The sequence below is a fragment of the Myodes glareolus genome, chromosome 18 (genome assembly GCF_982192425.1).
Source record: "Myodes glareolus chromosome 18, mMyoGla1.1, whole genome shotgun sequence".
Taxonomy (NCBI): Eukaryota; Metazoa; Chordata; class Mammalia; order Rodentia; family Cricetidae; genus Myodes; species Myodes glareolus.
This window is the reverse complement of record NC_142043.1, coordinates 38,624,376-38,650,909: the sequence shown is the minus strand read 5'-3', so window position 1 is coordinate 38,650,909 and position 26,534 is coordinate 38,624,376. Positions and strand designations below refer to the sequence as shown.

The following is a 26,534-nucleotide window of genomic DNA, read 5'->3' as shown; positions in this document are numbered from 1 at the left end:
CCCAGGGGAAAGGCCGACATCACCTGAACTGCTCTGTGTTCTCCCGATTCACACACTTGCCTTGGTGGTACCTATCATTTCATGAAAGACCCGAGTGTGGGCAGGAGACTGTCAGCATTAGATTCTAAGTTTTTTGCTCCTGGGATCTTCTCAGTCTTGGGTGGGATTAACTATTTAACCTACGCTAGGAGAAGAATAGTAATAGTTCTTGGGCTGCTCCGAAGCCCTTCCATCAGTGGAAAACTACTTTTCCCTCCTTTACCCTCTAAGAGTAAGGGTTGCTCGCTTATTCTGACCTGTCTTTGCTGGTACTTACAACCAACCACTTAGTTGCAGTTTTATGTATTCTTTACTAGACTTTTGTTCACAAAACTACTACACCAGAGCTAAGAGAATGACAGGTGTCTGAATGGGACAGCTGGGACAGGCTTGGCACTAGGTACAGATAACTGTTACATGGGACAGGGGGTCAGATGTCTCACACTGTAAAAGGAAATTCACCATCGAGCAAGATCAAGCCTTTGAAACAAGCAGCTTCTGTCTGGGGAATGAAGCCCACAGCAGCTGTCACAAGAGCATTACAGCAGGACGGCAGGGCCATGACTCCGCATGACTGCCCCTTCTCGAGACACTAGCGTCCTCAGAGGAGTGTAGTGATGACCATGAAGCCATGAAGCAAATTATTACAAGACATTTATTACAAATGTCACAGACATATTCATAAAGAAAATTAGTTAAAAAAAAAACCAACAGAACGAGAGAGCAAGTGAGAAAACAAGAAAAGCCAGGGCTTCAATATTACACCTAAAACACAGGGAGATGCCATCTTTATGAATAGGTAGAATCAACTACATTCTTAAAATAGTTTTAGTGCGCTGCATTTTTAGAAAAGGGACACACCCTTACCCCCAAGAAAAGGTTCCTGAAACAATGAACAGCTTGCGTGACTACTCAAATGTGACAACCTGCCTGCTACCAAACCCCAACTGAGAATGATGCAATCTCGTGTGTTAAGGATAGGTGACGGCGGCCCACCCACCGCCCCCTAATGGTGAACCTGGTGAAAACAGAGGCTCTGCTTTCTGAAAGCAGACCGCACTAGCCATGAAGCTGGTCTCTGCCTTCACAGACAGCTTTTCTGGTACCTGATTAGACTTGTGGCAAAGTCAAACTTCAATCAGATAGTTTTGGTATTAAAGTTAAATTAAACATTAATGTTTTCTGCCAAATCCATAAACTAAATTACCTCTCAATGCATTAAAAACAATGAGGTAGGCAAAAAACAAAACAGTAACAACAACAACAAAAAAAACCCCACAGGAAAGTTGACTTTTTTCCCATTCCAGCTGCAGATCACGGTGGAGCTGCTGTTGCTCTTCCAGGCTTAAACAGAAATTAAACCTTTAGCAGAGGCCGTGCTAATACTGTCACACAACAAAGTTCTGGCCATCGAACAAGACACACACATTTTCTTTTTCTCTTTCTTTTTCTTTTTCAGAACCATCTGCACAATTTAGGCAAAACTTGGTACACAGAAAATTGACTCAGTTCTTGGCCAGGACAACCCTCTCCAAAAAATTTCAAAGAAACAAAATGGGACCCCTTAACCCACCCCACCCACCCTAGCCCCACCCACAAAAAGTTATCCTAGTAGCTGTGTCTTTCACATTTTATAAATATTAACTTCTTAAACCTGCACCTTCTTCTTTGTCCACATATTGTCACATTACAAAAAAAGAAATGTCAATTAAATACATTGTTAATGTTACTATATTAAATCTGTTCTCTGCTTCAGCAAGCTGCTTCTTACACCACTTACACCTCCTTGTGCCCACTGCCAACATCTGATGGTGTGCTCATCACAACCTTCAGACACCCACAGGCCAGAGTCACTCAGAGACAAGGAATCCTGGAGCTGTGGAAAGACGCTCTTCCTGGTCTGATGCTCATCCCCAAACACTCCTAGCACCGATGGTAGAGTCTAAACAGCACCAGCTGCAATGCAGCCTTGATTTATTTTCGAGTAAGGAAAAGGAGAGAATGGGAATAAACTGGCAAAAAGTGTAGGAAGGAGGGGAGAGGACCCAACACGCAAGAGGCCTGCATATACAGCTGTCCTGGCTGCACCGGCGCAGCTCTGAGCTCCAGTTGCAAGGAATTCCAAGTTCTCAAGGGTCTTGACGACTCCGGGGGTCAGTGATCCCAGCTCACACCACCTCTACCAGCTCAGAAGAGAAGTCCTGCCTAAGGTCATGAAATAAACCTGACTGCTGCCACCAGACCGAACAGAGGCGAAGAACACCTGCAAACACAACCAGAGAGGGCAGTTAGCAGGTCATCTGCTACCTTCCAGTGCCTAACCCCCCAAAATATGCCTAAAAAGCAATGTCTAAAAATTTTCCTTAATTTATTTTAAAATCAACCAGAACTGCAAGGAGATTCACTATCAATGTCCATAAAGAATAAGCCACTTATAAAAAAACAGCCACAACTACATAGGAGCCATAAGGAAACATTACCTTGTCATTGCGTTCACATAAGAATTTTAGTCTTTGAGCCCTTTTGTGCATAAATACACCATCCAAGTGGCCGGTTTCCACAGACCGTATCTCGATCGCCTTCTCTCCCCAGCCCATGGTCTGGTTCGATCGGATATATGCTTTAGAGAGGGGAAAAGTGTTAGCATAGCAGACTCGTGACAAGGTGCTTGTGATGCACACGCAGGTCTACCTGAGTGTCCGGCATGTGAGGACTTTGGTATTTCAGGAGTTCTGCCTCGGGGCTGGGCATCTGTTCAATCACTGAAAGCCTACGTCCTGTGCGCAAGGCCTGGGTATTGATCAACAAGGGGGAGTGTGCCTCTATACCCCGTCTGTCATAGGAAGTAGTCATATGAATTAATAATTGAAAGAACTAATTTTCCGTAGGCCTTTAATGCAACTTCTGGAAATAGACATGGTGTGTGGATTATCACACATGTTTCATCAGCACAGCATGAGAAAAAGTGGGGAAGAAATGACGAGCAGACAGTTCAGGGATGTAAACACAGTCATGAAATGGCCAAACACCAGCCTCTGCTCCTGGACACGAAGCAGAAGACTGGGCAAGAGGCTGTTTCTAACTGGGGTTCTGCCGCTCAGGACGTTTCTATGATTTGCTTCAGTCTATAAAAATTGGTCAAAAAAAAAAAAATACCTGCCCTATTCTATATAGAAAAGTAAGGGTCAAACAAGAGTCAGCAGTAGCATAGTTGTTAAAGGGACCCAAGAATTACGTGGGTTTTGTCTTATTTAACCTTCTCCCATCTGCTGATGACCACTAACCAACCAGAAGGTATGAGCAACACCCAAGTTAGCACAATAAACAGATGTGCTCTTAGTGGGCTCCTCTCACAAATGCCTCTTCATGATGGATGCATCATTACCTACAGATGTTGGCATCTCTCCCCACTGCAGAACCACATCCTTGGTGATCCTTCCATACGTGTTTACATAAACCCCCTCATCTTCATAGCACACCAGAAGCTCCATTCCATCCGTGTTGGGGAGAATAATGATTGCATGGGGTTTGATGCTACACTGAATCTAGAGAACAGAAACAAGGAAGCATGTTTGTAGCTATCTCCATCCCCATGAAAATGCTCAATAAGACTGTCTAGAGAATGCAGTAGTCCTATACCCCTGGCCATACCGCCCACAAATAGGCAGGAGTCTTGGGAAACCCATGCAATATACAACCCCAAGTCTACCATTTACAGGTCATGGACTCTACTGACTCACAATTTTTGAGTCCTGGAAACATAACTGGATAGTAGACTCATTTGAGAAACATTCCCAACCCAGGGTGTTCTGGCCTGACAGCAACTGCCCAACTCCATCCCATGTTAGTTAAAGCAAGTGCTAAATGGTCTTCAGGCCCTAACAGAGCCAGGAAAATGCTGCTTCATTTAAATACTCACCCTACGCGCCGGGGAAATGAGGAAACCCTGCTTGTGTTAGTTCACTAAGCAGAGTAAAGGGAAAGTGAAAACAAAGTGAAGCCAGTCAACCAACCATAGAGTGTGGGTTCTTTCTTACGTGTGTTGGTAGATAAATGTCATAGACTGAGCCTGAATCCACATCAACAGCATGGAATCCAGCACAAGATCCATAGATCACTTTCAACCTCTGGCCTTCCTCAACAGTGAGATCCACCAGTAATGGTTTATGTACCAGTTCTCCAAATGACTACAGAGATAACCAAGACAGAAGCAGGAAGACAAACTTACAGCATCAGATAAGAAGCTGGCTGTGGGCATCTGGTTTATCACATGGCATTGTTAATTAGCCTCTGGAAAATACTTCTTCCCTCCCACCTAGCAGGAAAATGCTCTGTCTTATGTCTTGATTAGAACACGTGCAAAGTCAACAATGAGGAGCTGGCACAACAGGATCTGAATATTCAAACGCAGCAGTGAAATGGGAAGCTGTAGGAGTCACAGCACTGAGAACCTGGCTGTTGTTAGGAGCTACAGACTGTGTGACCCGACTGGGAGAGCTCCAGTTCTTCACATCAGCACAGCTCACAGGACCGGGACAGCAAACTTAAGGACTTAGTGACGTAAGGCAAAGCAACATGCACAGTGCCTGGCATGTAGGAATACTAAGACTAGATTCCAGAAGACAATGTAGGTAAATTTCCAATTTAAATTGAATCTATCTTTACTCAGTAATACCAGATTTACCAAAAATGCTAACCCCACTGACTCAATGATTCACTGGGGAAATCAAGCAGAAAGCACCCCCTTAATTCAAATTTCCCAAGTAACTGAAACTTACTCTTTCAATAAACTATATCAAAATTACTTTAAATGCAATTATTTTAGATGAAATATCTTGCTTCTTAACCTCTACTAAAATGTCCCTGCACCACTCTTAAGGCTCTATATTTCAAAATAGAAATAATTATTATTTCTATCTAATGCTAGAAGAGTATCAGTTATAATTAAGAATTTTATGCACTGGATTTAGGGCACTCCCTAAAATAAATTACTAAAAATATACACAGGACAATGACTGTCAGTTCTCTGCATCTGGTGGTATGGACGCTTATGGATGTGTTCCATATACTACCTTTTATCAGACACACGCAAGTAAATATAAGACCAATCATGAGTGAGCATAAGCTCACACTCTAAACAGCTTTTAGGGTTTTTTTTTTTTTAGCTTTTTTTTTGACAGTTATTTTACATTAGTATGTACTTCATATTAGCTGTTCAGGCTTCTTAAGCCAATTTAAAACTGGTGGTTTTACCTTAAAGGCCATAAACTTGTGATATGGCTTCGGTGCCCACGCATAGACTTCCACAGAACTCTTCAAAGCAATTACCAGAAATTTGATTCTTTCATATTTTACTGAAATAAACATAAAAGTCGAGAGAAATACTATCAGTATTAACACAGAGCCACAAATTCTTTCAGCAGCCATTTGTAAACTTTATAAATATGCCTCTTATTGCTCATCCAAAATCAAGAGAGCTCAAGCCACACACTTTGCTTTTCTAGTTTTTCCGTGTGTAATTCACTTCCCTAAGTCAATTATAAAAACACAATAAATAGTTTAGCAGATGATTCTAATGTCTTAGATTCCAAATATTTTATTACCAATGGCCATGCCAGGCAGTTAATCCTAAAGACTAGAGGACTCACTATTACTTCCAAGTGATAATAGTGTGACAGGCCAACCAAGGGGCTGATACAGACAAGAATAGGGAAGGAGCAAAGTAGCAAATGCTGCTTGAGTGATAAAGCCCTTGTGTTCTTTCAGAGCTATTCCTGTTCCCTAGTGTGCCCTAAGCACACGTGATATCTGCTCCACATATCACACAAACTTTCTATCATCACATAGCTACTTCATTAGCTGTGGGTCCAACGACTTGCTATTTGATACAACTCTGTTAAACATCACAGACTGTCAAATGTTCAAAAGCCATACAAAGAATTATAAGAGGCCTGCCAATGAAACACTGTTAATTGACTTTTCTGGAATGATGGAAATTGTTCTATGTGTACTGCTAATCCCTGCAGAGAATACCATAGCTCCTGACATTGAGGAGGTACCAGGGCCACACGGGACCTGAACTAAAGACTGCTAATACTAATTAACTGTATTTTAGCCCTCCGATCTTGTTGGAAAACTCAGAATCATTCCAAATAGTCAGATGACTCCTGTAATAATTATTAACCGATGAGCTGGCATTATAGATAAAGAAGACAACATCACAGATTACAATATCCTGGGGGAGGTGAGCAGAACAATTATGTATAGTCTGCACCTTAGTAAAATATGCAAGCACAAATCAGTACTCAATGGATTCTCTAATCTTAGCCAGCCAAATTCTATAAAATCACATTATCAGTCCTTAAAACTGTAACTTTGTTATGGTTCATTATTTCCCATTTATTTCTAACAAACACTTTCATTTTTCTCATATGGATAGCTAACTTTGTGAGATTCACTGAATGTTCCAAGGGAGGAAAATGCCAATCACAAAACGGTTGACAAGAAACAACCAGCATGCCACAGTCGTTTACATAGAATGACTATGGTAGCTCTGCACAATGGAGTTAATCAAAAATAACAAGGCACAAAAACCAGTTAAATTCTCCAATATTCTACTAGTGACTGCTAAGGGGCACCCAGCACACTCTAAATAAGAGCCGAAAGGTAAAGGGATCAAAGTCTGAGGGCTCAGTATGGTAGCATTTTCTCGAAGAGGTCATCTAGAATCACACCTTACAGAGGAGCATGAGGGCTGTTAAAGAGGGTAGGAGACTCTCAAAGGGGATAGGTGTAGGGAAGACTGAGGACAGAGTGAGCAGGAAGAACACACTGTGCTGTACTTACAGATGAACAATACAGTAAGATGTTCAGATGAGACCCTAACTAAGCTGAAGAGAGCAAATGCTACGGCTCCCTGGGAACTTACCCACTTTATAGTGTACGCATCCTTCCAAATCGCCCACAGTGGTCCACCCTTGCTTCTTCTCAACTTCTGGGTCATTATGAAGGATTTTATTTCTTAACCAGGATAAATAGTAGACACGTAACTTATCCTTTTTGCCTAAAAGATAACATAAAAATTTATATTTTGATAAATATAAGTATTTCATATGCATGGTCAAAAATCAATCTTATCACTAATAACAAAAATATCCAAAAGAAACAGTAAATACATTTCCCCAAGGGAATTATTTAGTATCAGTTTTATCTGAAATTCCTATTTGGGCTACTTCAAGGAGTTTTGAAGCCCCTTAAAAAATTACCAATGGTATAAGCAGGCATGGCTAGGATAGGATTTGAAAGAATAGTGAATCTTCACTTACATGACAGATAATAAACCAAAGAGTAGAAAAACTTCTGGTTTTTTGTATTTTACTCTGTTAATGATAGAATGGTGGGTAGCAGGCGATTGTGCAGCTTGGGATGAAAGCTAGGAACCAGAAAGACCAGGGTAGAAAGGGTTAGACAGCATGGCTTTCTGCTCCACCTCTTGTCTCCTGAGTCTAACACCATTAGCCAAGGATTAAGCCTATAAAATGAGGTCTTCATAAAAAAAAAACCAGAATTACAGAGTTAAGATGAACTTTTAGATAGCAGAACATGTGAGGGTGCTGGGAGACAGTCCATCTGGGAAAGGATGAAAACTTCTTGAAACAATTACAGTGACGATATTGGATAACAAGCCTATTATACAAAAGTCAATTACTTTCCTATACATCAACTGCAAAAAAACAAAGAGTTGAAATTTAACATAATATTCATATTAACACTAAAGAAATAAAATAGGTCAGGTACTGGTGGCACATGCCTTTAACACCAGCACTTGGGAGGCAGAGGCAGGCGGATCTCTGTGAGTTCGAGGCCAGCCTAGTCTACAAGAGCTAGTTCCAAGACAGGTTCCAAAGCTAAAGAGAAACTCTATCTCCAAAAAGAAAAAGGCACAAATCTCACAAAATAGCTCTTTTAGAGATCTATTTGAGGATAATTATAAAATTCTTGTCAAAGAATTAAACATAGAAATACTTTGTGTTCATGGATAGAAAAATGCAGCATCAGTTCTTCCCAACTTGAATTACAGATTCAACAGAATTCTAGCCCAACCCACAGTTGGGCTATCTGTCCATACCATAAACATACTCTAAAATTTATATTCAGGAACAATGCAGTGACATGGTGAACAAAATACTACAACAAAAACAGAGTTTCTGGACAATTCTTGATTTCAAGACTATACACTCATTACAGTAACCAAGACCATGTGGTTATTAGCAATAGAAATAACAAAACAGTGAAAAAGAAGGGCCCAGAAACAGATGCACACAATGCAATGAACCAATAGCAAAAGGAAGACGCCCCTTCTAAAATAAATGGAATGCTGTGAATGGAGGGAATCTGTTCGCAAGCCTTCAGTGTTCCACAAACATAAATTACAAGTGAGTCACAGACGTAAATGTGAAAATCCAAGTTTGCAGTTTCTAGAAGAAAGCATATACAAATCGGATCTTGGATGTGGAAGTGACTTTTTAGGTAAAACACCAAAAGAGCAATACACAAAAGGAAAAACAAAGTATTTGATTTCACTAAGGAAAATCTTAGTTCCAGTTTACCAGTTCTTCAAGATAGTGGTAAAGAGAATTAACAGAGAAGCCACAGGCAGGGAAAAAATATACAGAGACTCCTTATAATCCGAGAGTAGGGGGAAAAGTAACCTGGTTGCAATATGGGCTAAAGATCTACACAGACACTAAGTAGACAGGCCCCCAAGGGAGAGACAGAGAAGGCAGAAAAGCTTGAAAACACACACATCACTAGGGGATTCCCCATTTAAACAAGAGACCACTCCACTAACCTATCAAAACAGAAAATCCAAAACACTAATGATCTTGGGCATTAGCAATGAGGTACAGAAGCCCCCTTCCCTATCTGTCAACTGTGAACATGGAGCCACTTTGCAAGACAGTCCAGCGGTTCTCCAGACTAATGAAGCTTTTGTCCTGTGTTTCTGTTAGTTGTGTTACGTGGCTTTTTATCAAGTACAGGAAATGAAGTAAAAAGCTGTACACAAATGCTTACCTAGCAGCTTTCCCTATAACTTCCTACCCAGAAGCACCAAGATGCCATTCAGTGACTGGACAAATAGAGAAACACCTGTATGAGGGGCATTTAGATATAAAAGAGACAGACACCAGCCCACAAAAAACATGAAGCAATCTTAACTTCAAAGTGTATTTTCAAAGGAAAGAAGTCAGTCCACATACTACATGATCCAAACAGTCATGCAAGGTTAGCGCTATATGAATCCAATGATACAACATGTGAGAATCGTAAAGTAATCAAAAAGTTGATCAGCTGTCACCAGGAACTCAGAACAAGGTATAAATAGTACCTTTTCAGGGCACCAAAACTAGACCGACAGAATAATGGAATATATGTGTCATAATATAGTTGTCAAAACCAAGTTAATACCCTTCTGCACTGCTGGTGGGAATGTAAGCTGGTACAACCCCTTTGGATGTCAGTATGGCGATTTCTCAAAAAATTAGGTAACAACCTTCCTCAAGACTCAGTAATACCACTTTTGGGAATATATCCAAAGGATGCTCAATCGTGCCACAAGGACATGTGCTCAACTATGTTCATAGCAGCTTTGTTTGTCATAGCCAGAACCTGGAAACAACCTAAATGTCCCTCGACTGGATAAGGAAAATGTGGTACATTTACACAACGGAATACTACACAGCAGAAAAAAATGACATCTTGAAATTTGCAGGCAAATGGATGGAGCTGGAAAACATTATTTTGAGTGAGGTAACACAGACACAGAAAGACAATTATCACATGTACTCACTCATAGAGGGTTTTTAAACATAAAGGAAACCGGCCTACAGTTCACAATCCCAGAGAACTTAGACAACAATGAGGACACTAAGAGAGACTTACATAGATCTAATCTACATGGGAAGTAGAAAAAGACAAGATCTCCTGAGTAAATTCAAAGCATTGAGACCTTGGGGGAGGGTTGAAGGGAAGGGGAGAGGCAGGGAGGGGAGCAGAGAAAAATGTAGAGCTCAATAAAAATCAATAAAATAAAAAAGTTAATGCACTCCATAGCAATATAAATTACATTTTAATTAATAATAACAATAAAAAATAATGAACTACAAAAAAAAGATGTTAGAAACAGGGACAACTGGGTGCATGTAGTGACTCTGCACACCTTCCCACATCATGCAAACTCACAATACTGCTGTGATTATTTAACCAGTAGTTCGAGAAGGAGCTGAGTTCGGTATGTAAGGCTAGACATACTGACTGATGCTATAGATTCTGCTTTACAAAACACTTACCAGATATTGTCACCAAGACATTCAGGCCCTCGAGAACATCCATCTGCTGGAACCGTCTTCTGTTGATCAGAGGATACACTTTCCCTTGGCCACTTCTGTCCAAGAGCATCAGACCGCTCTCTGTGCCAACTAGCAAATTCACCCCTGTTTCAAGAACACAGAGTGGCCTACATTTTAGGCTGTGTTTGCATGGAGCTGTACCATAAGGAAAGGAAACCATTCTCTACTTGAAAGGATGATAGCTTCCTTAATTCAGAAAGAAATACTCAGAACAGTGAGGTTAAGGCAAATGATTCTTGCCACAAGAGGAACGACAGTGACATTCACTTAGGTATGGAATGGACTGAGAAAACCCTATCACCTTACCTGTGTCCACCGTCCTTCTGTCCTGAGTGTACTGTGAGCTCACTGTTTCTTAGGTTTTAGAGATCTGGCCACATTGAAAAAAACCTTCCTCTGATACCATGGCCTCACAACTGGCAAACTTCTGCTTCTCCTAGTTGGGAAGTAACCTGCTCCCATTTACTTTCTCTGCTTCTTCCACGGACACTGAAGTTGCTGCCCATGTATGTCAGGTAACAGTCAGAAACAGTGGCTCCTACTGCCACGCTTTACTTCCTTATTCTTCCACACACTACAGACTACCATGCTTTTTGGACCATTTTAAGGCTGATAGACACAGGCTTCAGACTGTCCAGATAACTTTCACTTTCTTTCAAGTGTTCATTTTCTTTAAAACTCAGGACTCATGCTGTATCTTTAAAATTTACATCTCCCAAGATGCAGTGTCAAAATCTCTGGTCTGGCGATCAGGACCCCACACTTCTCCAGCCAGTAGCCTTCTTCCACTAAAAGCTTCAGTTAATATTCAATTTCTGGAGGCAGTGGACTCTCCCTCTACATTCACATATTTATCCAAATGTTTGCACTTCTTTGCTCTAAAACCTTTACCTTTGAAAGCATCTTCAAACATGTAGCACTGACTTATGCTTCCAGCAAACTAAACACATTCACTCACGTCATCCTCTAGGCTGGGTATAAATTCAGCAAGACAGATACCCAAGTCTTTGTGCCCTTACAGCATCCCCGCTAGGTCAATCATCTTACACGCATGAAAGGGGCAGTGGGAGAAGTCAAGACAGTTTGTTAAAGGGTAGCAGTCTACAAAACAGCTTGGGAATATTTTAAGGGCGTCTCTACAATTTGGGCATTTCCCCCCAGTATTAAGTCATTATCAGACTTGTGTGACTACTAAAGAATTTGTTACTAAGAGCTTTGCTGGAAGTTTATGAAGCTATAAGGACACATGCTCTAAGTCAATGCTCTGATTCATCCGCCAATGGACTGTCCACAGAAATACCACCTATGTAAATAGACTAACACTAGGAACCAAATAACCCTTGCCTTTATCTTGCTTCTTGTCAGGCATTTGATCACAAGTAAGGAACTAAGGTCAAAGTCCTTTTAATGATCAACACACTAGACAAAAGTACAGAAATGAGGTGGGCCTGGAACTTGCTGGGACAATAGAGGAACATAATGTTAACAATAAGACTGCTCCCAGGCCTAACTTTTCTGGATAAAATGACATCATTTGCTAAGCATTTATTACCAGTTTCAACATAACTGACATGTTTAACACAATCTCTATACCAAATATGATGTAACATATAAACTCCATTAAAATCTTTCAGTATGAATAAATAACTGACAGTTTGCTTCCTGAAACAACGGCTACTGACGTCTACTGAGCAGCAGCAGCGTGCTAGTCACACCTGTGTGCCCGGCTCCTGCTGCACGGAGCCCACAACCCCTCACATAGCTTTAGTTTCCCTAGCAGTGGTTCTCAGTCTTCCTAGTGCTGTCACCCTTTAACACAGCTGTGGTGACCCCAACAGGAAGATTATTTTCGTTGCTACTTCATAACTAATTTTGCTACTGTTATGAATCATTATGTAAATATCTGTTTTCTGATGGTCTTAGGTGACCCCTGTGAGAGGGTCATTCACTCTCTCCAAAGGGGTCCTGACCCTCAGGTTGAGAACCATTGATCTAGCCAGCTAATGGTCCTCATTGTGTGCCATGAGCTTTAAAACAGTCACGACACGGCAGAGTTCCTGACCCCAAGAGAGCAGCTGTATTTGCTATGAGTATGCATAGCTCTTCAAAAGACTTTGGGAGACAGCTGGGCAGGAGCTTCAGAGCCAGGCGAGAGAGAAGGGCAGGCGGTGTGGGCGAGGACAAGGGCTGGGAACGTTTTTAGGGTCTAAGGGTAAAAGCTGAGCCCTTGTATTGGTATCACTTGTTTCTCCCAACAACAGAAAGGAGCATGCAAGGCTGGGCTGGGGAGGGGAAGGCTGATTTACGACTGCATGATGTGGTGGCTGTGATTTCAGGGACTAGGACTGTAGGAAGTATGTGCTGTGGACCCCTCCAGGAGACTTCATGTCATTTGTAGGTAGAAGCTGTGTACTTTTAAAGCAGAACACAAAGCGTGAGACTAGATGTCAGGGTAAGGACAGGACAGAAAGGCGAGTTTGAGTTTGAGAAGGCAGACCTGAGTGTACAGCAGGCTCCCTGCTACTGCCCTGAGTGCACACATGTAAGAGAAGACAGGCTGACAGTCCCTCTGCAGACTGTTTCTAAGAGTGTCATTTGGAAACTGGTCAAAGTCACAGGCAAAAAGGTGAACAGAAGCATCTCCACTTCATTCTTCCTGTGCTAAGGAAGACCTCCTGCTTCATCCTCACTGTGCACCTCCACAGGAGAAATGGAGACAAGGCATGCTTTCCAAATCTACTGCTGGAGTGACTGCAGCCACACACACACACTCTGTCCCACACATACTCGGCTAGACTTAAGGCACGGGACAGCAACCACGGAAATCCTAAGTCCTTCAAAAAGAAAAAAAATCTCGCACTGTTCAAACAGTGGTTCTCTGAATGACACAATAAAACCACACAATTAGACAGCAGTGAGATACCTACCCCATAAGGCAGCACACAGTATCTCCGAGTTAAACCTCTTCTTGTATTTACGAATCTCAGGGGTGTCGCTCTGTGGTCTAGTGTTGGTGGGGTTCACATTGACCACCGAGCCTTTCCGAGTAGGATCTTGCCTTATGGCTTCTGGTCTCATTCCATCACAGGAAAATCCCACTGAAACACAGCACATGTGAAAGCTTAGCTCCTGCGCGCTCACAACTGCCCGGCTCCCTCAGCATGCCCCAGATAAACAGCCGCATGCTCTACCTGACACTGTCTCAGAGAAAAGGCGTTCTGTAAAGCATACATGGAAAAGGAAACTGACTGTGAGGCTCACTGCTAGACAGGCAATGAGAGTGGTATGGACTCCTTAGCAGAGGTCTGTGCCATGAGCAACCATGCCATGCCTAAGCCACTTGGGAAGCTACACAGGGGACCAGGTCCTGTCTGTCAGCTGCTTTCCTTGTTGCTGCTGTACTTACCCACGGAAGTAACTGTCGTTCCACTAGATGGAGAAATCTGTAGTAACCTGGGGTCTATAAAAGGTGTAAAGGAGGAGGAAGATTTGTGTTTCTGGAGTGTGCTACTAGCGGATTGAGTCTGCAATGTAAATTTCAATTTCATTAATATAAGAGACATTTAAAAAGTGAACATTAAAGACCATTTCAGTCAATTTATATATACAGCACCATTTCCCAATTCAAGCCCTCTCTTCCTGCATCATTCCCCAAAAAGACCCAGCGGGCATTTTAACTGCTGTATCTTCCTTGAGATGCACACCTAGGGCAGTGATGCTGTAAACTACCAACAAAAGCACCACTTCATGGTCAGCTTTAAAAAAAAGTAATGGAAATTCTTAAACAGCATCCAAAGTGTCTTAACATCAATTCAGTACCTTCTGGATTTACTTCTCATAACACCCCCCCTCCAAAGATATAACCTACTATCTATTGTGACAGACTACTGATGTGATCGCCTATCTACTGGGATAGACTACTGGTGTGATCTCCTATCCACTGTGATAGACTATTGGTGTGATCTCCTATCTACTGTGATTGACTACTGGTGTGATCTCCTATCTACTATGACAGACTACTGGTGTGATCTCCTATCTACTGTGACAGACTACTGGTGTGATCTCCTATCTACTGTGACAGACTACTGGTGTGATCTCCTATCTACTATGACAGACTACTAGTGTGATCTCTTATCCACTGTGATAGACTACTGGTGTGATCTCCTATCCACTGTGACAGACTACTGATGTGATCTCCTATATACTGTGACAGACTACTGGTGTGATCTCCTATCCACTGTGATAGACTACTGGTGTGATCTCCTATCCACTGTGATAGACTACTGGTGTGATCTCCTATCCACTGTGACAGACTACTGGTGTGATCTCCTATCTACTGTGACAGACTACTGGTGTGATCTCCTATATACTGTGACAGACTACTGGTGTGATCTCCTATCTACTGTGACAGACTACTGGTGTGATCTTCTATCTATTGGGATAGACTACTGGTGTGATGTCCTATATACTGTGATGACTGCTGGTATGATCTCCTAGGTACTGTGAAAGATTACTGGTATGATCTACTTTTTACTGTGACAGAAAATATTGGGACAGACTATGGACAAATACTTCTTTTGTTCATTGTTTATTTTAAGTGAGCCTCTTCCAGAATGGCAATGTTGCTAAAAGGTGAATGACCATTAAGCCCATACCACACAACAGGGGCTCATTAGTAAATGTACAAATGACAATAGGCATGACCTTCTGATCTTTTAGGAGCACTGGTATTAATAATGTAACTTAAAATCAAAAAATTAAACAAACAAAAAGCTCACAAAGAAAGTGAAACAAGTTGTTAAGTGGAAATGTAATGATGATTAAAACCAAACAGAAAAACTTGCCAGTTTAGTGAGTTAAGGGTTACAGTAAGATGGAGCGTGCGTGAGATATAAACAAGGAGTGCAAGCACAGATCTCGGGGACAGAATACAGCCCAGCAAGCGCCTTTTCTCTGTTTGCTTCCTCTGTGGGGCACCTGAAAGTCACCATGTCCTATGCCCATGCCACCCTAAGACTTCCCACCTGCCCGGGTTGCCATCTCACAGGCTTCTCTCCCTGCCCCGTCAGTCAGCGGCCAAGCTGATTTGCTGAGAAAGCAGCTGCCTGACACTGTCCTCAGGAGACTTTTTCTCATCCTTTCTAATGAGGGAACCAAAGTATTGCTGCTGCCTAGCAGTCAATCAGCGGTTTACTTGACAAGATTAGCTGAAACTAAATGTTTAGACCTCTCTCAACTATTAAACAAATGGACACAGTAAGTCCGCACACTGAAATGAAATCACTTGTTTAAGTAAGCAGGTGCTCAAGGTGGGCTCTGTCACTGCACCTGTGCATGACCTATTTAAAGAACAAAGGCTCACCCACCCATGACCCAGACTGAGCAGCACAGCTATGCCACAAACACACAGGACTTCCTATACAGAATTTTAAATTAGAAGAAAGCTCAGACCGTTGGCCTTGCTTAGCATCATAATTGTCTAGATTTTACCCCCAAAGTCCTTGACTTCTTCTTAAACCCTGAGTACATATCAAGGAAAAAGATCCCTTTAAAAGGGTTGGTTGAAACCAAAGTCATCAACCAACAACCAACCCCTCCCCAAAATAAACAGATGAAACCAGTAACCAAAACACAATCAATGCCTATTTGAAGGAGAGTCTCACACAAGACAAGAAGTTTGTGCAAGTAAGGCCAAGTTTATGTAGTCACATTTTCCTGTATTTTATAAACTGGATAAAAAGGATGAAGAGGCAAATTCCACAGATGACTACAAGGATTTCATGCCAAATACGTAATGGATCTGAGAACACAGCAATCATTTTATTTAAAAAAAATGAACAGAATAAAGCAAGCCATGCAACTATACTTATCTAGAAAAAGTAAACAGTGAACTGGCAAGTTTTGGGGAATCGATCCATCTAGGGTTAGGGATTTGTATGCAGATCTGAACATGTTACTTGGGACTGAGGAGGAGGGCAGGTGACAGAAAAGCAGGGGAGGAAGAGGGAGAGGGCTTCTGGGAAGGGCTTCTTTGCAAACTAGCTCCTAGGCAGTGCTGGTCTAACCCCAGGAAAGCAGCCAGCTGTGGTGTGAGACATACCTCATTAGCAGTGAGCTTGTCCTGGGGTGTCTGTGGGGACATGGTGGGTGTCGGCTGGCTGGAGGATGGGGAGGAAGAGGTGGAGGAGGTGGAGGAGGAATGGCTTTGCTGTAAGAGATCTGGCAAGAGGTGAATGCGACCGGCAAAGCCATTGCTCTCATGATGGCTGGCACGCTTTTGGTCAACTGTACTCTGTAGAAAAAACAGGCACACTGGTCTCGCTCAAGCACTGCTGACATTGCTGACAACCTACTGATAACTGCTTTGTTCAAGGTGCTGTGTGACTTTTCAAACTGTCAAAATTATCAAGAAAAATCCAATGAAATTAGCCGGAATCACTCAAACTTCCTTGCCAAAAGCCCAATTTGAGCCAATTGAATTCAAAGTACCCAATGCAACCAAATGCAAGTAGCAAGTGTTTCACCTGGTTCATCTGCAGCAATAGCACGGAAGACCACCCCCTTGTTCTCACAGTAAATCTCTCTAAACTACTCCTAGAAAGTACCCTGTGGTTTCTTTGAATCCTGATTTTCTCATGTTCTTTCTACTTTCCATCCAAATACACTGCTGTGGTATAAAACACTCAGGGCAAAATCCCAAAGCCGAGAGTGCCCTGTCCTATGTCAATAAGGAGCCTATCAGTGTAACGAAATCTAAGAATGAACAGTTATAAAACATCACGGTCCAAAGAGAACACATCTTGTATCACAAATCGAGATAATCACTTTGGACCACAGGAGACCTGCTTATCCTTGTGCCCCACTCCTGCAATACTGCAGACACTCAGGGCCAGATGCCCCAGCAGAGCCTCCTGGTGGCCCTCTTACAGGCTCCGGATCTATACCTTCACAGACTCTCTGTGACTTTTCTACCGCTCTAACACAGATTGTGAAACTCAGCATGGTGCTTGGATGAAGGCTGCCACAGGCATGCAGGGGAGCAGCAATGTGGGGTGGAAGACTACCGGCTACCTTGGTGGCATGCAGCACACCTACCTCCCTAGCCCAGGACACCCTGCCCTCAGAGTCGTGTTAACATGGAAACAGATGACGATGTAGAAGAGCATGGGTGAGTGAATGAGCAAGTGGGTTAATGACTACAGGAGAAGCTCAGCTCTGACGACAGAAGGAAGAGACACAGGTACCTGGCGGACGATCAGGGTGCCCTCCTTGGATGGGGTCATGGCTGGCTCACTTTCCACATCATCATGAACAATCATAGTTTTCACAGATTCTGTTTCCCCATTGCTCAGATTCAGAGATGACCTGTGGCGACAAAATCCCCAAGTCAAGGATATCAAGCTAAACCTCCTTTCAAAGCCTAAGGTGAGAGGAGGCTGCAGGCATGAGCTTCCTCTAGGATAGCAGGATTTGGCTTTATCCTTTTGACAGAGTTCTTTGCTGTTTACTTTGTTCTTAAGCAAAACCTCAGAAAGTATACTTCTTTTTAATTACATCCAAACTTCCCTTGTACTGCACCCTTAAATTAAAAAAAAAACACCCCACATTATGAGATATTGTGAGGAGGCACTGATGTGTGTGTGTGTAAATTATATTCTACTGAGTTCATGAAAACCACATCAAACTTCTGCAACAGTGTTAGGGCAAAAGGCTGCAGCAGAAAGAAAGCGTGGAGGGAAGACTCTCATCTGCTAATACGGCAAGCACTGACGCTGCTCTGGTGTCCTCCGGTCCTGAGGTGGAGTCATCAGGCCCCTCCTGCTCCACGTCCTCCTCCTCCTCATCCGTGGTCCCAGACTCCTCACTGGAGGAAGAGTAGTCTGTCACTTTGTGAGGTGGTCGAACATCTTCCACTGCTCGAAGCTCTTTGGCCAATGCAGTCAAGTCCTAACACACAGGACGGAAAACAGAGTGAGGCAAAGGGGCCGGTAGAAGAGACAGGTAATAAACATTCCAGGCTAACTGCCAGTAAGCAGCCAGCGTTGGTGTCAGAGAGGGCTCTCTGGGGATGTGTGTTCAAATGAAGGAGTCTGTTCGGTTTTTGATAGAAAGAGGCTGATGTCATTGGCAATCACAATTCAACGATCTGCTTAGGGTAAGCTGGCAGTATTCTGTTTCCAAATAGAAAGGAGTATTTTATGTCTGTTAGTCTAGAGACAGGGCCGAGGTTTTGCTGTGACGTGTCCTGAATACACAACAGCACTTCTTTTAAAGGGATTATTCAGAACACCAGCCTAGAATCACACAGATCTGTGTTAACATATCTGAGTTTTCTTCCCTCATTTCATGCAGAATCCCGAGTCCACAAGATAGTGGGGTGCTTCTAGCACAGTCACCCCTCACTTCCCTATTAGTAACTACCACCTGGCTGAGTGAGGGGCATTCACAGGAGAAAGTCTCTCTGCCATACGCCATGTAATAGGTGAGATGTTTCCACAGGCCCCCCTTCTAGACTCAGCCACACTCCCTGCAATATGGTCAAGGAGTGTGAACATCAAAGGAAAACTTACTAAACCCTGGTTTTATTTCTCTTTACTGTGCTGAGATACTTTAAGATTCTTATCAATCTGCTAAATCTATTTTTCCAGAGTGAAGATTGCTTACCCCTCCCATTTACATGCTGAGTCCAAATTCACTTGAGAATTTCGCTTAAAAGCAATGACATTAACAAAAAACAAAAAAACAACTATATAGCTATTATGTCCTTTCTATTTAAAGAGCAGTTCTGACTTAGCTTTCTCCTTTTATGCAGTTAAGAGTATGTTTTTTAATTGGCCCTTGAGCCTCTGAAACAACGGGGACCAAGTCTGAGCCCCCAGAGCCTGCTAATCATCTGTGTCACTGGAGCAGTTCTAAAACAGACGCTTAAGGAACAGAAGTCTGACAACAGTGAATACCCGGAGCAGGTTCCAATGCTAAAATATCTGATTACCAATAAAATACAGTTTGTGACGTCTAGAAAACAATAGGGCAAGTCGAGAGCAGAGTTCAAATTCAAGCCAAGTTAAAAAGTAGAGAGAGCGCTGCTGAAGTTAGACGAGCCAGAGTTAGGGCTTACCACTTCACCCTTCAGGACACGGCAATTCATGGAGGTGGCGAGGGAGGTCATCGTTGATGGGGGATGCAGAGAAAAGGGGAGCAGACAGCAGAAAAAAGGGGAGGAGAAAGAAGTCAAGAAATCAGTACAAGCAGGAAACTCAAACTTCAGTAGGCTTAAATCTACAACCACCCAGGGTCACATAACTGATTATTACTACAAGGAGAGAAGGGGAGTACGAGGTCAGTCGCAGTCATCATTCCAGAGGCCAAAGGCGGCACTAAGCAACAGGAGGCTGTGAAAAGCTGACTTACTACAGTGCATTTTGAAAGTCAGTACTGTAAATGCCAAACTCATTTAGCATAAGGTTAAGGCCCAGCTGTGATTGTGTGTGTGTGTGTGTGTGTGTGCGCGCACGCGCAGGGGAAATCTTAGCTTTTACTTAGTATTACTATAAAGTGTGTGTTCCCTTTAAAAATGCCTTTGAAATAAAACTACGCTTTGTTCTGTACTTCTCTGTAAAGAGGACTGGACAGAAAGTACGAGGTTGAAGTAGAAAAAAATCTGCCCCACTAGGGACTTCAGGCGTGAGATACCTAAGAGAGAACCCACAAGTGCATCCTGGCATGGGACATTCCTTTGACCTCCTCACACCAGGAAAGGGCCACACACAAATCAAACCACTGCAGGCTTCTCAATCAGTTTGTCTCCTTTTTTTCCCCTAGAGACTGAACTAGAACCTCCGAAGTGCAGCCCCATACCCTAGCCCTTCAGTCATATTTTTACTACAGAGATTTCACTCAAGCTTGAGACAGAACCAATTGATTTTACACAGTCCTTACAGCAGGCTTGAGAGGTCGAAATACTTCTTTCTTTTCCTCAGGTTTTTTGGCTACATTTTCAAGGCGCTGAGATGGAGAGCCTTCAGACTTGGACGATGCTGTTCAGTTCAAGAGACATAAAAGTAGAAACACAGATATAAGCAAACCATAAACTGTTTCGGCCCCACCCCCATCCACCCAGATTCCCATTTCTTCTCCCTGTTGACTTCTCTCCATGGAGTCTGAACTTGAGGCAAAAAATGGGATCTAGGGACACTCTGGCAGTCTTTCTGATGTCTCACTGAAAGTGCTGCATCAGTTTCATGGATGCTACCAAGGACTATGAAGACCACAGTAACAGGAATTTCTAACTACTGTTGTCAATAATACATACTGACAATAGCATAGGCCTCAGAATTCAAACAGGAGGAAATGTGTTTCAACCCCAGCTTAGGCATTTTAATTCACGTTGGGCACGTTATTTGACTGCACTCAAATCCAAAGTGTTTATTGTGCTAGTTATGTGTGACGTTTTAAAAATACAGCTCTGAGTAAAATTATTATGATTACTTATATCCTCAGCAATCGATGTCAAAGCATCATTTATGAGACACAAGTCTAGGTCTCTCTTATACATGGCGGTCTTCCAATCACTAATTAGAGCCATGGGTGTTCCCAAAGAAAGTGTGTAGGAGAGATAGCCTACATCTCACTCTGAAGCGTTCACCAGAGCCGCTCTGAGACCCAGGATGGGAGCCAGGCTGGGATCCTGAGTTGCTGGACCCTGAGGAGCTGCCACTGCCGGGCCTGGGGACCAGCTTCTCCACTCTCTCCCATAGGAGCCGGGGCTCAATACTGCTGTTAGAAAAGAAGAGAGAATGGTGTCATTCCACTATATTATGGCATAAATGTGTACACGATGTGGAATGTGGGGAGGAGAGAAAAGCCTATAAACAGCATTTAACACAGTGCACTACATACACATGGTGGTGCAGACCTTGTTAAGTTACCACACACCAAAAGACACCTCTTACTGAAGCACGTGACATCCATATTATGTGTGAGCTGCACACAGACTAGAGCTACAAGCATTTCTGTCCTAATCAGAGCCAATTCTTGATGGGAAATAAACATCACTGAGATAATTACCCAGAAACTTTTCTATATCTAGGTTGCCCTCATTCACCCATTACAGTTCTCACACCCTGAACGTCCACAGTTCATTCTTTTGTCTGAGATGTGGGGGGGAAGCAAAACTGGGAAGGCTTTCTGGCTATGGTCAGACCCACAGCACACATCTGCTGGGGAGAATTCGTGTTCTGGACACTGGCACGGGAGAATGCCAGTCCTTTCTGGTCATCGGCATCAAAGGGCTACCTGCAGATTCTGAATTATCATCCATCCAGTCACCTGTAACTATACTAAGGTTGCCAACATGACAGGTTCAGTGATGACCAAACTGCCAAAGACTTAGCAAGGATAAACTCTAGGGCAATGCTGATGAATAGAAATTTCCAGTAAGCTGAACATGCAACACACTCCATATCTGATCACTGTACCAGCAGTACACGTGACACCAGCACTTGAAACACGGCTAATGCCCCACCAAGGAGGTGAAGTGCTAATTTTATTTCATTTAAAGTCAGTTAAATTCCCACTTAGCCTTGTGTGGCTAACAACACTACGGCATCACGCAGAGCCGTACCAACCCCAGCAGTGATACCATTTGACAAGCTCACTAGCCTGCTGCAGGCTGCTACAACACTAACTTTGCTGTGACTTTTACACCTTCACAATTTAATCCTTCAGGCTGAAAACTCTCTCAGACTTCAAGTTTCTCAGAACCTGTTCCCTAGCCTCCATTCTCTGCTTTACAGAGAAAAGCTGTTTTCATTTCAACTACAATACATACCAAATCTTTTTACTACAGATCAATTTGTTGTTTATACTAACGAGGTAGGGGTATGTGTAAACAAAACTGCTCATGTCTTTTGTCTAGAACTTCAGTTCTGGAAGAGCACACTTATGAAAACAGACAACAGAGGACTCTAAGAACAAGCACACAGGACATCGGCTCCCGTCACTCTTCTTTTACCTGGTGGAGTTTCTCTGTCCTGCTTGGCTATTTTGCTGCCCACTGCTCTGCAGTGGGGAATCCCGACGGGATAAGACAGGGGAACGAGATGTTGTTCTCACAGGAACCTTTAGATAGGAAAACATGGCAGTTAAAACTAAAGACGTGAGCTGAGCAACAAAGCTCATCGGCAAAGCTCTTCAAAACACATTCCAAGACAGTCCTCCTTATGCTGGCACACCGATCACTAGGCTCCTCCCTCTCCCAGCCCTGCCCTGTCCTGCACTGATCAAACCGGCCTGGGCAATGTCTACACTCTGCAACACTGATGTGATGTGTGGACTGAAGCTGGTGGCAGGGAACGCACAACAGCACTTCGCTGAGGTAATGTAAGAATCAAGAAATAAGCTCAAAGGAATCAAACAATGGTCTACAAATAGATTAGCAAGAAGCAAAGACTGGCAAAGAAGCAAGAAATTATTTAGAGGAAGCAAATTCCAAGTGAAGGAAAAAATACACTAAAATATGCCTTTGAATTTCATTTTGTTACTAATTACAAAATAACTTTAAAATAAAAAAAATCATTTTGTTAATTTTTCCTCATAAGACTTTTTCTGAAATCTTTGTTATGCATAATAGTGAAAAGCTTCTGTTTAAATTTACAATTATATTTACTTTAGAAGCATGCTGTTTATAATTTTTCTTTAAAAAATTTTTTTAAAGATTTATTTATTGTGTATACAGTGTTCTGTCTACATGTATGCCTGCATGCCAGAAGAGGGCACCAGATCTCATTATAGATGGTTGTTAGCCACCATCGAGTTGTTGGAAGTTGAACTCAGGACCTCTGGAAGAGCAACCACTACTCTTAACATGAAACATCTCTCCAGTCCCCTTTTAAGTTTCTTTTTATTAAACTATGTTTCTTTTTATTTTATTAAATTATTAAACAATAAAAAGTTAACTGACCATTGGCTAAATGTGACTAAACATGGAATGTTTTTCTCTCTATAAAAAGTTACTTTGAAATTCCATTGCCCCTTTAAATCTGGTGAAGTCACCATACCCATAATCAAAGTAAATAATAAATCTTAAAATAAAAAAGAAAAAGCAGCACACATCTGTCTTTCTGCTCCTTACCCTTGGAGGCACCTCGTCACTGTCTGATCTAGACCAAGCCTTTTGGGTGGGGTCAGGTAGCTCTGACTTAGAGTCAGAGCTTTGACTGAGCACCTCACTGCGGGAAGGTGGACATGGGTCCTGAGAGCGAAGATGGTGGTGTGCGAATTTGGGAGGAGAAGGGTCACTGAAGGAATGGGATCTCGAGACAGGGGAAACATTGTTCTTGAGAGATGCCAGGTGGGACCACTGTACCTTACAAGAAAACAAAACACAAAACATTCAATGCGTTCTGCATACAACTAGCTTTTCTGGTCAACACTAAATCCAACAGGAGCTAGTAGAACTGAAATGGGAATCAGGGCAGCACAGGGTCAGGCATGGAGCAGCAAACCAGTTACATTCTGATGAAGGAGAGAAAGGGCAAACGCACACTCACAGGGAAACCAGTGCCAGACACATGCTGCAGACAGCTGTGGAGGAGCATTTAGACCTCGAGAGGGGAGAGTGCATTGCATGCACATTCAGGGCAGGGCAGAAGTGGACACCACAGGACAGAGGCACTGCTACACTACACACCCTCCCCACAGCCCTCCCAAGACCCAGAATCTGAGAATCTGACCAAGAATCAACAGGACAGTTGTGAGCAACCAAAGCTCTTCACATTTAGAAAGACTGTAACAGCAGAAACCAAACAACTGACTTTTCAAATATAACAATAGCTTTTTCTTATTTCCTCCTAATCTTTGAGACTTTCTATTAATTATGAAAAAAAGTGGGATTAAAATTTCTTTAGCAAAAAATCCAGTGACAAGTCACCCCCGGCTGACCAGTGTTGGAGTGTGCCTTCCAATTAAGAACTCAAGGTGACTTTGCCCAGTGAATTTATTCAGTTGTTTTAAAAAATATTCTCTCAAAAATCTATGAAGTATTTTCAATAAATGTTGTCTTGTTATTGTAGAATAACTGCCCAACATTACAATTCTCGTAATTCTTGCTACATACTTACTAATCAGCGTGTTTAGTGCAAACTGAAATCACAAAGTTCTAACCTGCTTGACTTATGCCGATATAACCTGTGGCCAAATCCCAGTGCACAATCTCTATAGCTCACAAGTGGATCCATATAATCCTAGTTTTGTTACAATTTCATACTACTAAAATATTTTAAATATTCACTGGGAAAGATACAAACAAATGTGTCACCAAGTAGTAGTAAGTGGGGCTCAGTGTTAGGTATTACTGAGAAAGTTCCCTCCAAGAATACTTTACAGTGCTTGCTTAGGCCAAGAGCACTCTCAGCAAAGAAGGAGGAAAAGGGCAACTGTTTCTAAATACTGTATTAATCACTCATGAAATAAAAATGAGGTCACGTAACTCAGGAACTCTTGAATTCTACTGCTCAGAGAAAAGTCTGACCCTTCTGTTGGGTTTAACTTTCAAGGCAAGGGCTTCTTGTGCATTTAACACGCATCACACCAGGAAACAAGCTCCAAGTTTAGGAGCGAATGGCAACAAACTTTTCTACTTGGGTCTGTTCTCTCAGCCTATGCTGTATCTTTTTCTGTCCATCTTTTAATCTCTGGAGTTCTCTGCTGCTGTACCTACATAAACCCCCACCCTACATACTGTGCCTCAGATCTGCTCCTCTTGACCCCTTGCATAGCACCCCACCGTCCAATAGGAGGATTTGTTATTGTAAAGCACATTCCAACTCTCAGGTGAATGCATTTGTCAAAGCACAATCATTACTTCTGTCTCAAAACCACTAACTTTTGTCCTAGGGGACATGCAAACTCCAGTGACAAGTGCAGGGATGCTTGGGATCTCTCTGAGGCGGCCTGCAGCACAGAGCAGCATGGAGGCTGCACCTAAACACTGTCATCAGGGAGAGAGCAAGAACCAGAATTTGAGGCCAACAGTCAGCCTGGGATGTCTCCGCCATCTACTTTCCTTCCTAGACAACATGGCAGCTGCTCTTTTGAGTACCCAGACAAGGCAGAATATGGTACGGACTGAAGAAAAGGTCATAACCTTTGTCGAGATCTCCTCCAGGAAATCAATATTTATTCTAATGGTCAAAACCTGTTTGAATCTTAAAGTGTTTGTGAATCTGGTGAAAACAAAGACTTTCCCAGACATATTCAGTCAAATAAACAGAATTCTGCATGGATCACAGGCATCTTCAGCCTCCAAGAGTCCTCCAGGGAGCTGAGGACCACAGGAGTAAAGCATTTACTTTAAAATGTTTGAGAAGAGCCTCTGGTTCTCTTCAAACGTGCTTACACAATAAAACCAACTTTCTAAAAACCTAGTGAAAAAGTATTTCTTTAAGAGGAAGGAGGGACTCCACATCTGAGTTAAGGAGGGAGAAAATTAAATTACTGACTATGGATGTATTGTTCATAATGGCTTAAACAATGAAGGCTGACTGCATATCCTTCTTTAGCTGTACCGCCACAGCAGCTCGCTCCTCTTTCCACGTGACAATGCACTGAGTGTGGCCAGTGAGCCCAGTATGTGCCTTCAGCACAGCACAGGCTGCTGCTGCTACCTGTGGCTCCGCTGGTCTCTGCAGGGCAGGGTGCACAGACTCGGAGTTGCCATTGGAAAAAGATTCTGATCGGGAAGGCACCGGCGGCTCCAATCCTCTGCCTGTTTGCTTAGACTGGGCCTCAGGGGAGCTGTGGTTAGTCTTTCTAAATCTATCTTCCACCTGCATCAGAGAATTAGAAGACATAGCGCCATGTTAGTAGGGAAAGGAGAGATGAAGAAGGAAGTCTAACAGCAGGACAATCAAGAGAAATTGTTCTCTTCAGATATAAGAGAGAGGGAGCTGAGGGGTGGCAAAAAGCAGGGCTAAGATTTGATACAGGATTTTTAAAAAACTATGAAAATGAAAATTAAGCAAAGCAGCCTCTAAGATTAGCATCAGTGTCCAGTTTCATTACTCTAACTGTAAGAGAATTTGTTCC

At 42.6% G+C, this 26,534-nt stretch overlaps 1 protein-coding gene across 50 annotated transcripts in view; it reads right to left on the bottom strand.

Annotated features, from left to right (window-relative positions):
* Positions 1-675: 675 nt before the first annotated feature.
* The window catches only part of Map4k4 (mitogen-activated protein kinase kinase kinase kinase 4), a 145,013-nt gene continuing 119,154 nt past the window's right edge, over positions 676-26,534 (bottom strand). For 2 of the 50 annotated variants that reach the window (XM_085679557.2, XM_085679561.2), the window contains exons 16-32: positions 26,114-26,275; positions 23,581-23,814; positions 22,462-22,568; positions 21,073-21,221; positions 20,388-20,485; positions 18,220-18,395; positions 17,693-17,813; positions 16,549-16,740; positions 13,855-13,972; positions 13,376-13,546; positions 10,389-10,532; positions 6,968-7,102; positions 5,293-5,393; positions 4,053-4,226; positions 3,425-3,584; positions 2,520-2,659; positions 676-2,302 (exon numbers count right to left, since the gene is read on the bottom strand). In XM_085679557.2, the coding sequence (XP_085535683.1) occupies positions 2,219-2,302; positions 2,520-2,659; positions 3,425-3,584; positions 4,053-4,226; positions 5,293-5,393; positions 6,968-7,102; positions 10,389-10,532; positions 13,376-13,546; positions 13,855-13,972; positions 16,549-16,740; positions 17,693-17,813; positions 18,220-18,395; positions 20,388-20,485; positions 21,073-21,221; positions 22,462-22,568; positions 23,581-23,814; positions 26,114-26,275 (2,466 nt within the window). In that variant the 3' untranslated portion in view covers positions 676-2,218. Of the gene's footprint in view, positions 2,303-2,519; positions 2,660-3,424; positions 3,585-4,052; positions 4,227-5,292; positions 5,394-6,967; positions 7,103-10,388; positions 10,533-13,375; positions 13,547-13,854; positions 13,973-16,548; positions 16,741-17,692; positions 17,814-18,219; positions 18,396-20,387; positions 20,486-21,072; positions 21,225-22,461; positions 22,569-23,580; positions 23,815-26,113; positions 26,276-26,534 lie in introns of all 50 variants that reach the window. The other 48 variants (XM_085679555.2, XM_085679560.2, XM_085679559.2 and 45 more) reach the window with 31 other exon arrangements.